The 11,342-nt window shown below is 31.9% G+C and overlaps 1 protein-coding gene and 2 long non-coding RNA genes across 13 annotated transcripts in view; 2 read left to right on the forward strand and 1 right to left on the reverse strand.

Moving 5' to 3' along the window:
• The window catches only part of LOC117243400 (kinase D-interacting substrate of 220 kDa), a 44,363-nt gene that overhangs the window by 16,388 nt on the left and 16,633 nt on the right, over positions 1-11,342 (forward strand). For 2 of the 10 annotated variants that reach the window (XM_033510852.1, XM_033510853.1), the window contains exon 1: positions 5,450-5,713. The exons of 5 other annotated variants lie outside the window; for them this stretch is intronic. In XM_033510852.1, the coding sequence (XP_033366743.1) occupies positions 5,525-5,713 (189 nt within the window). In that variant the 5' untranslated portion in view covers positions 5,450-5,524. Of the gene's footprint in view, positions 1-5,449; positions 5,714-8,251; positions 8,263-10,650; positions 10,862-11,342 lie in introns of those variants that run through there. 3 more of the 10 variants (XM_033510857.1, XM_033510855.1, XM_033510858.1) reach the window with 3 other exon arrangements.
• Positions 316-10,511, reverse strand: LOC117243401. 2 transcript variants are annotated; one of them, XR_004495454.1, is made up of 5 exons: positions 10,077-10,511; positions 7,792-7,962; positions 5,549-5,694; positions 1,217-1,462; positions 316-1,122 (listed from the first exon to the last, which is right to left on the reverse strand). It is a non-coding gene; the product is annotated as an uncharacterized LOC117243401 (long non-coding RNA). The 2 variants fall into 2 exon arrangements; XR_004495453.1 differs by having other exon boundaries at positions 316-1,462.
• On the forward strand, positions 3,782-4,210 carry LOC117243404. Its single transcript, XR_004495457.1, has 2 exons — positions 3,782-3,829; positions 3,929-4,210. It is a non-coding gene; the product is annotated as an uncharacterized LOC117243404 (long non-coding RNA).

Genomic DNA, 11,342 nt, shown 5'->3' on the forward strand with positions numbered 1-11,342 from the left:
AGAAGCCTTCTATAGAAAATATCATTGGACTTAAAAAAAGAATAAAATTCGTGAGGGCGGATACTCAAAGCGAAACTTTAAATAAGTTAATAGATATTGCATCTAACAGAATAATAGAAGTAATAAAAAATTAAGACCAACCTACTTAGTACTGAACAAAAACGTAACTAAATTAACATTGAATTTATATTTTTTCGCAGCCGAAAACACAATTTTAAGAGAAAATCTCATTTTTCCAGACTGCGAGAGAAGGAAATATTTACTTGTTGTATCTTGAGTTTTGTTTTATTTTATAATATGAAATTATATAAACGATTCTGTCAATTGTTGTTTTAATATCATGAAAAATGTATAAATAGAGTTAAGTGTTTATTATTATTCATGGCACTGTACATCGTATGTGTTATATAAAACATTTTTGAAATTCCATCAGCATTGTAATGAGACTGTCACGATTGATGTATTGATATTGATTGATGTGAATGGTATTTACTGTAAACATATATTTAGTGAAAAATTAATATACAGTAGGAGAAGCCACCTTGAGCATAATAATAACTTGATAATAAATTAAATATCATTTTATTGAAATTTACTGATATAATACATAACTTATTCTTTAAATTCTGATGCTTGTTACGCCTTTTCTAGTCTGTACGAAATATATAATCAAACATCTTGTATTTTCTACGTATATTTTCAAACAGGTTCCAAACATTACCAATATAATCATGATAGTCGAGTCTCATTACAGTGTTAGTGAAATTTCAAAATATTCCAAATAACACATCTAATACATTCGTCATAATATATTCGTATTAATAATGAGGTGTCTACAAATATTCGAATACTTTCACCTTCGAATTTTCTTTCTTGATCAATCATCATCATTTCATTCTTCAATATCGTCTACAGGCGATCAAATACTTTCATCATCTTGTATATAGCTTCGAATCTTCCTTCGAGATCAATCATCATCATTCCTTTCTTCGACAACGATTCAATATCGTCTACAGACGGTCAAATACTTTCATGATCTTGTATACAGCTATCTTCTCGATCCAACCATCATCATTGCTTTCCTGAACAACAATTCGATATCGTCGAACATCTTCCTATGTGCTAGAATTTTACACGTTAGAGGGGCACGACTATTTTCGTTTACCTTCGACAGTGTGCCAATACACGAAGAACACTGGGTGCGACAGTGATTTACCGTCTCGATTCCCTCGAAGATTGAATCGTGTGCCAGAAGAGTCGAACTTTAACTTCCTCTTTGTAGCACAAAGGGGGTGTGAAGTCGCTGCCAGAGGGAAGATTCACGGTCGACGTGTTCGTTGATTATCGTACGATTAATCTCAACGCAGAATGCCGTCTGTCATTCACGTGTCAAAGCTCCAAGGATTCCCTCGAGTAATTTTTTTCACGATCAATTTAACGCTTTCGTGGATAACTCGAAATTCTAGGAAGAATTAAAAATTACGTTCGTAATTATGTTGCCACTATGATACTATAGTTTATATTCTACCTTGTAGATGTTTATACTAGTAAACAATCTTGTTGATATTTATAGATATAATCGTGTGTGTTTTTAATAAATAGCAAGCTCTTCTTATTGCTCCAGTGGATGTCAAAGAAAATGATGGACATCGGTCATCATTTATATGTCAGTGTTTAGTTGGTTTTGCTCGTAACCGAATCGGTCTTTTCATTTTTAGTGTTGCAAAATGGTCTATTGTATAAATAGTGTATGGTGAATCATTAACGATAATCGTTTAACGATTAGCGAACGATAATAAACGAGTGGTCATAGCATAGCAATATGATGCCAAAAATGCTTTTACGAGATACCTATCGGTTGTGAATGTCATTGGGTGCCAGGACGAATTATTTTACCCAACCTGATCTCAAGCAGCTGTCTTTATAGCTATTATGAAATGTACAATCTTTCTCCAAAGTCTAATTTTGATTAAATGCCTCTGTAGGACGATGAATCTCATTTATCAAGTTTGTAGTTTAGGATCAGATGATATCAGGACACCATAATATTATTGAAGATATGTAACACATTAAAAACATTTACATAAATCCTATACATCAGAGAAATATTTAGAATTTAATGCTGGAAATTGTAATACGAAATGCATGATCAAATCATGGATATGTAACATTCATATTCATAGACAGAAGTTTTTAAAATTTAATACTGAAAACTGTAACACAACATTTATGATCAATCACAAACATGAGACATTCATATTCACGGATAGAATTATATCACTGTCGCGCTTACTCTTTCATTCGATATTCCACGAATCAATTTCCTTTGGATATCCGTTATTTTTTTATTCGATATCATATCTATTACGAACGACCACATTTTTATCGCGGAATTATCAGTAACAGCTGCCACAAGGTAGCGATAATTGACCATTTATTTGATTCACTTCGGTTTTTAAAATTATTTTTCAGTAAGCGATAAGATGCGATGCTCTTGCATTGTGCCAAGTAAAATTTCTATTTACTGTAATTCGCCTGCGGGTTTTTATGTGTTCACGCGGATTTTAAACAACGTAAATCTGTACATAATCTGCAGAAATACATAAAATATCCAGAAATTAGAACCCGTTATAATATTTATGTTTGTCGATGTTATATTATATGTGATATATGTTATATTTGGATGAAACAATTTTTTATATAGGTCTTATAGCTTTAATTATATTTGTAGAAATATCAGTTTGCATAAACATCCGCATGTTTCGCTCTATGAATATAAATTTCCTAAAATACTTAGCTCTTTAAATATAAATTAAATTAATTGACGGCGTCGAGTCGTTGTTATTGTTATCATATCCAATCGTTATTTACTCAATCTTACAACGAAAGATTGCACGAAAAGAATCTTTTTCTGTCGAAGAATTGTGAAAAAATAAGAAACAGAAAAATATTTTCCCTTAGGATGAATTTGAAAATATGATATCGACGAGTGGAAGATTTTTTAATTGAGAAAAAAATACCAATAGCATGATTTGTTTCATATTACGAAATACTGGTACAACACGTTGTCGATAAGATAAGATCAATAATTGTCTCTGTTTATACGTATAGAACAGTATGATAAGTGTCGTGCAGAGTGTACAAGGTATGAAATATTGTTGTACCTCGTGAAAACAATATTAAATGGTCAGTTCGATCGGTGATTAATCGCGATCAATCGAGCTAACCCGTGGCTCCAGTTTGAGCGATTAAAGATTCTTTTAAGTGCTCGAAAAACGAATGACGATCGGTGAAAACTAGTGAATTACGCGTCGAAGTAATAAACCACATGTTAGCTTCAATTTTCTGCTGGAAAACACCGGTAACTCCATTAAGTTTGTGTAACGAGTAACAGAGGCAACGATCCAACAACTCGTGTACAGCGATCGGTCAAACAAAATCTAAGTTGAATGTAATGGGAGCAGAACATGGATATGAGAACACATCAACGATATAATGAGAAAAATATCACGCTGTAGTTCACTGATTTGTATTAAATTTAGAATTATAATGTTTTTCACCAGAGAAGTCAGTGTCGATTAATTAAAATAGAAGAATATTAAAATTTAGAAGGAAAGAGAATCATTACGTTCCTTTATAACAAGAACAATTTTTATATTAAATCTTTTATAAGAAGAAAAAAGACATTTTTTTATCAAAACCAAAGTCAAATGCTTTCTACCAAAATTCCATAAAATAAAATTGATTTCTGTGGATAACAGAGATCATAAAACCAGCAAATAGCATAAAACAAGAATTTTCCATAAGAAGGAGAAAATTTAAACGAATCGTAAGTGAAACAAGAAATTTTATATCACTTTCAAATTCTAATATCTCTCAACCAAATGTTCGATAGCCAATTTCTACAAAATAATACCAATTTCTCTAGATAGTACAGAAAGCAAAATTACCAAATAGGAAAAAGAATCCTCACATCAAGGAATCAAAGATCTTTGAAAAAAGCTTATATAAGAAGATAAGTGAATCTTACCTCAACATTCTATGTCCAATTTTCACTAAAATAATACAGAATTCTTACAGAAAATACAGAAGACAATTTTCTCGAACAACTATACACATTTTAAAACGCAGCTAAGGATCAACATACTTTCTCGAAGATTTAATTTCTTACAGAATTCTTACAGAAAATATAGGGAGCTATTATCTCGAACAATTAAACACACTTTTAAAACGCAATTGAAGATCAACATTTCCCCTCGAAGATTCGATTCGCTGTGTATCTCCGGCGTTATTTGTTCTATTTGCTTCTCGAATACTTTTCATAGATACGAAGAACGAAATGATGAGGGGCAATGAACGTCTACTCGAGCAGAGCTTTCGTTTGGTATCGTTGCTTCCAGATACATTCCTTAGGAGCTGTCTCGATAAGATCATCTGAAAATTGGCTGAAATTAGACTGTTCAGATAAAACGAAGATTATGGTATAAATATTGGCACTTATCGCTGCAAGTTAACTGGCTGACTCTTAATTAACCAACATACTTTGGATCAATTCGTGTTGATTTGTGCACCAGCTTGGCCTATATAAGAATATCGTGGAATAAACTGTGAATTCTTGTAAAAACTTTTATTAAAACACGAAGTTTTTCCAACAGTGGCAACTTGAAATTGAAACTTTGACTTTTTGATTTTTATTTGGAATCTCCCAAAAATTCCCTCTAGAAATAAACTTCATTTTCTGTTTTGCTTTTTATCGGTGATTGATTGCAATAAAATAGAGTGAATTTGTTGCGTAAAAGTATTTTTACCATTGACGTAAGTACGTTTAGCTTTTTGCTGCTCCGTTGGAAGACGTGATAAATTGTGCTAACGAGAAATAAATCACTGGAATTGTGTAATTCGCGACACGTGCGAAACATTCCGTAAACGTAAACGTCGGATTCGTGACTAATTTTCTTGTTTGTGAAAGAATGCACGTGATCCGAGTGTCACGCGAAAGGTATTATTGGTTTTTCGTTGGTTCTAAAGGAGGACTTGAAAAAGACAAATTTTTATAGGAACCTTCGGCAGTGAAAATGCCAGAAGAAATTGTTTTTTAACGAATCATACAGGAAGACTTAAAAGAGAATATTTTTTATAAAATTCTTCTATGACAGAAGTATCTGAATAAAACCGGACTTTTGTTAAGTGTAGAGGAAAACTTTGAGAGGAGAATATTTCTAATGGAAAGTTTTGGTGGTATCAGAATAAAGTTGGTTTTTTTAAATGGAAAACTTTGATGATATCAGAATTAGGTCAATGGAGAACCAGAACAGAATGACAAAATACAGAAACACTTAAAAATTATCAAATTATCTAAAATTAAAATTAAAGGAGAAGAAGCAGAATTTGGAGAAAATGGAAATAAATTTTGCAGAGTGGATCGAGCTACAAAATTAAAAGCGTACAATAGCACGAAACGACGAGTGCATCAATGTTTCAATAATGACTTCATCAACCTAGTATTGATTATTATTGTTAGAATATGAGAGTATTTCTCGATATTGACCTGGTTTCGATGGAATACGTAAATGAGAGGAGTAACTTATTGGGTTCTAATCGAGAAAATGTATCATCCTTTCCATCTCTGGTGCCACAGGGATTGGCTCACAGTTACGGATCTCTTTCATCTTGCCAACAAGTGATACATTCGATCTGGAACAGAAGCAAACAGGTACAGACAGAACTCGGATAAAATGCAATTTAATTAACAAATAAATAGCGTTAATTGTTTCGTTAACTTTATCGATCTTTCAAAGAAAATACTGTTCTTTCTATATTATAATATATGTACTACATCAATATAAAATTAATACTATATATAATATAAATTTGCTATAATAAAAATTTACTATAATATTTACTATATTAAAAATTTCTAGTTGCAAGATGTGTTCTTGGAAAAATATTAACAAACGCAGAATATTTATATTGAAATTTCTCGTTAAAAAAATTATTATTTTATTACAACACATTAATCACCTTTTTGTCAAATAATTTAATTTACATTTTGAGAACTAAATATTTTGAAAAATGTATATTTCCAAGATCGAGTATTTTAGGAAATTTATATTTAAGGAGGAAACAATGCGGTCGTTTATACAAATTCACATTTTTGCAGCAGGGACAAGAAAATTTTGTAAAGATGAAATAAAAAATGATCGAATTGTGTTTTATATTTAATGAAATATAAAATACTAGATATTGGCTGGCAGTTGCATTAATAATTTATCAATCAGAAATTGAGGTCTAAAATTCAGTTTTGGCTAACTTTTACTGATATTTAACAGGCAAATTTCAATCAATTCTAACCAAGAAGATTTCGAAGATTGTCTGCGATCTCTGCCAAAATTTTAAGAGATAAATATCGTATTTTATGTCCTTTATTTATATCCACTTTATAGGTTGAATATTATGCTTGCTTCATAACTGTGAGAAACCCACAGGTGGGTTAGATTGAATTAAATGAAAGTATTTTGTCGGTTTGTTCGTTTGCCTGGTTATCGTGCCAACATTTTTCAACGTGACTCGAGAGATAAATGATACATGCAACAGAGTCTTTAAAGATATGTTTTCCTTACACTTTGGATCGCATTTGGTCACTTCAATGAACATAATATATTCGTCGATGAATTTAGAACGACTAATTGCAGGATATAATACCTGTCGAAGTTGTATTAAATTGCAGCTATACAAATTTTCACGAACTGCTGGTAGTTTGTAAAGTAAACTAAAATAACTGATTACATAATGAATAGATAAACGAATAATGAGGATTAAAGTAGTTTGAGGATTACGTATGCTCTCGTATCTAAATGTTTGCAGCTGTATGTTCTATTATTCCGATAAACGCTACCAAGTATTTATCCTCATGGCTCACCACCAGTCGATGACGTTCGAATATTTTAGTTCTTCGTAACTTCTAGAGTTCTTCTAGTCGATTCACAATCGATTAGAGGAAACGGGAATAAATAATTTATCTATGGCATCTGCTACTAGACATGTATACGTCAAATCGATCGTATATTTGTTAAAATAGATGGCAATAGCCACTTTTTTCTTTAACTAAATTACTTTAACTTAGTGTGGATTATCTGAAAGTTATATAAATCAAAGAATTTAATAGATATAGTAGTATATTTAGTAATATATAATTTCAGTGTACTTATAGACATTCTTTTATCTTAATTAAAACTCCAGTTATCATTAAGTATTACGTAATTGCGTGCAAGTTTTAATATAAGTAATTAGTGGTATTAAGTAGAACGTAGACCGGCACTGTCTGACTAACTACTGTCTGACACTACTTCTCACTCTGCTATCCATTATACTATAATTCGTATTTCAATCGTATTATTATCCATCGTCGGTTTTCATATTTTTCTTCTTTTTCTCTTAAAAGAGGTTAGTTAAAATTTGTACAGTATACTCGAACCTTTCATAGCAATCAATTCATTTATAACTGTATTCTTCAAAAGAATATGGAACAGTAAAATCAGTAGAACAGTAAAATCCGACCAATCAAACTTTAATGACCGTAACATTTATATACTCTTAAGCTCTTCATAGCAAGGATTTACATATTTATAATTTTATTTATCAAAAGAATAAACAAAAAACAAAACGTATGGAAGACCTGAATACTAGAAATCGATCATCTAATCATCTAGTCGAATGTAGCGACTTAAAAATATTTTTCAAAATTCTTCCATATATTAAGAATGAAATAATAAAATGTCTCTGTTGTCATACCATGTTCAAGGAAGAAGATCGTCGACGAAACGATCGTAGCTCGTTTTCTCCGCTTCTTTTTATAAGCCCTTGCAAACAACTTGTCGGTACACAATTGATTAATCTCTTGAATGCTTTAATTGGCCCAAGTGCCGCGAGTAGCGCAAGGACGCGCGGTCTTCTCGCCTAGCTCTATCGAGTAAAAATAATTTTCTAGTTAGAAGTCTGCGAAAGTATAATTATTAGCGATCTAAAAATTAACCGATTTTAATTTCTAATCATCTTTTTTTTCGCAGCTTACATCGTCGGCATACATTAAAGAAAAAAGGCAGTGTGTAATAGTTGCTGCACCTATCGCGAAATGCAAACGAATAAAAGATTGTTTGTCGAATTTATGCATTGTTAACAGTGCATCGTCATTATTTAAGCGCGTAAGGCTATACCTTATCGCGAAGTAATAAATTGCACACGGAGATCCATATTGTTTAATTTGTTGCATTGATCCACCTTTTAATTCTTTTATGTATTTTATGCGTATTTTATTTCTGATTCGTTCTTTCATCTAAAGGCATTCGTTTATTAATAAAATATAAAGCAATTAATTTTTTTCTTTACAATATAAATTCTTTGAAGATTTACATTATTATAATTGCGTTATAATTTACATTATTATAATAATATTATAGTGCTATTATTATAATGGCACTAAGAATTTGAGAAGAAGTTGTCTCCTAATTACTTATTGTGTAACATGTTTAATCTGCTTTTTAAATTTTTATTATCTATTATAAAATCTATTTGAAAATTTTATTTCAATGTTTATCATTAAATCCGGTTTCACAATTCTTAACGCGTTAACGTATAATTCCATAATTTCTCCAAATACAGTAAACAATTTTGAAGTTTTCGATTCACATGGCGCAAAATTATAGAGAAGCAGCTCAAAAATCTACCTGATGATTTTCTGTGTATCTTTTTATTTGAGAAGAGATTGTAACATACGAAAAACGTATAAACAGGTCTCAGACTAATTTATCGCGAAAGTACAATAAACAGCTTAGCTTGCTGATCGTTTAGTACCATTTTTAAAACACTATAAAGCGATAACATATTCTAAATATAAAAGAAGACACGGCAATAAGACATTCCGGAAGATAATAAAATAAGAAAATAATTTATTTGTGACGCATCATTTACTCATTTATGCCGATACTCAATATGTACCTTGATAGTATAACTACATTTGAACAAACCGTACAACACGTGTCCTATACAAATACAAACACCATGCTATTAAATGACGACATTATGCGTTGAAGAATTAAAAAATTCTCTTATGACGAATTATCTAGCAATTGCCAACTTATTCTTTTTCTCGCAAAAATACGATAATTTCTATAATTATATAGCTTTTATATACACAATAATTGATTTTATATATATATACAGAGTCCGATCGAATCACATGTAAAAGCGGACACGACGTGACTCATTGCGGATGAATAAGAAAAAAATATAGAATAAAATCTTTTTATTCTCGACTTAGTTATCGAGAAAGTGGAGTTTGAAAATTTTTTCAAGTGTACTTAATCATCACTGATTCTGGACTGGGCAGAACTAAATAATCGACAGGAGATTATTCTACATGCAAAAAAAAAGGTCGAAAATGTAGAATAAAATCTTTCCGTCTAAGGACTTTATTTCCAAGAAAATAGAGTTTAAACATGTTTAGTTAAGAATCGGCCTAATACGCGCGTATGATAAATTTCCAAATTTAATTTTCTCTGAAACAAAGCGACTTGTGAAAAAATTTGATTCTACATTTTCGACTTTCTTTTACAGATCTTTTACAGGTTATTCGATCAGTTCCTGTATATTTCTAACGTATTGGAAGTCGATTAAAAATTTACAGGGTCAGACAAAACATCTATCGGAAGTCTATCGGATCTTTTGAAGATCATAATCTATAAAATTTAGCTAGCTATGAAATTTACAGACAATATTCTTTCTATGATATCTAAATAGGATTAATCTCGATGCCCGTGAACATACACAACTCTTCAGTCGTTAACAACTCTAACCAATATCAACCAATATGTAAATATTAACTCGGAGAAGCTAATTTACAATTAATATTACCCTAGATTGCACCAAATATTAATCAGAAAGTGCCAAACACAAAATCTCCTCATCAGGAATCAAGACCTTCGTTATCAGTTTAAACATCAACCTTCCGTTTATCGTAACATAATCAATTGAAATTTACGACGGCCAGTCGTAAGTCGTAAGCCACTAAATCAACTTACCAGTTACGTCATAGTGATGTCTTGTGTCCTCAACCCAACGATCATGCGTCATAGTACTCTTCCAACAGACTTGGCGATCGTTCCTCCTGGATGTTCTTCTCCAATTACGAGTTCCTCCTTGCTTCGTTTCGCGATAATATCTAATAAACGAGCTATTCACAGGTCGAAATGGATTATCTTTACATTTCGAAAATTTTAGTACCAAAGCACTCGATTGATATAATTTTATCAATTTCCTTTACTTTTTGTTCCACGGTGTCAATTTGGCTCAAATAAACGGCTCAAATATTTGCGAGCTCGTGACGCACGAACCATAGAAATTCGTGAGATCCCTTGGGAACATAAAAATCGGCAAAAGTCGGTTTTGCTTCAAACGGCACGGATTTTATTCATGCTTTTTCGAGAGCAAATAGCAAGAATAACGATTTCAATGAAACACAACTGTGGAGAGAGCACACAGTGTTACACACGATCTCGCACGACTGTGTACCCGACTTTAAAGATCCCACGTCGGATATATAAATGTCGCACGATTTGCCAGACGATGGTCTTAAACGATCTGCTGGCGTCGCAGATCGCACGCGTTCCGCTAGATCTGGCTAGATCCGCGTGCATTAGATATACTTATACATAAAGAGAGAGATAAACGCGTTTGTCATTGGTTCCGAGAGCCCTTGGTGCTGGACGAGGTGAAGAAAAGGAAGAGGCAGGAAGAAAGGGATGACTACGAAAAATTTGGAAAGGATGCTCAGGCTCGCTAACTTGTCGCGGGTCGGTTTTTTACGGTATTGAATGTGGTTTTAAGTGGATCGAGTGGAGAATAGTTGTCGAATTCTAACTATTCTGAGGATAGTTTATGAATTCTTCCTTCTCCATTTTATTTAGAATTATATAGAATTTAAGTTGCAGTTGATGAAATGGAAGATAATTCGTCCCATTTCTGTTCTAATCTAGTCTATTTTGAATTTTCTAGAATCTGAATTGTAGTTGGTGAAATGCAAGATATGTAATTCCTTTTATTTTGGATACTGTAGAGTTTTACCAAAGTTAATGAGATTGGGTATATTTTATTGCATCGTGAATTCTGTAGGGTTTTATTTTTATTCGTTGATGTCGATGAGATAGAGCATATTTTATTGTATTTTTGTGATGTTATAAAATGTGTCCTTTATGATTTAACGTGGATGAAACGGAAGCTACTTTATTCTGCTTTGGATTCTACAGAATCTAACTTTCATAATTTAAAATTGAGGATATTTCATCGTA

The sequence above is a fragment of the Bombus vosnesenskii genome, unplaced genomic scaffold (genome assembly GCF_011952255.1).
Source record: "Bombus vosnesenskii isolate JDL3184/JDL3185 unplaced genomic scaffold, Bvos_JDL3184-5_v1.1 scf7180000013265, whole genome shotgun sequence".
NCBI classification, from domain to species: domain Eukaryota; kingdom Metazoa; phylum Arthropoda; class Insecta; order Hymenoptera; family Apidae; genus Bombus; species Bombus vosnesenskii.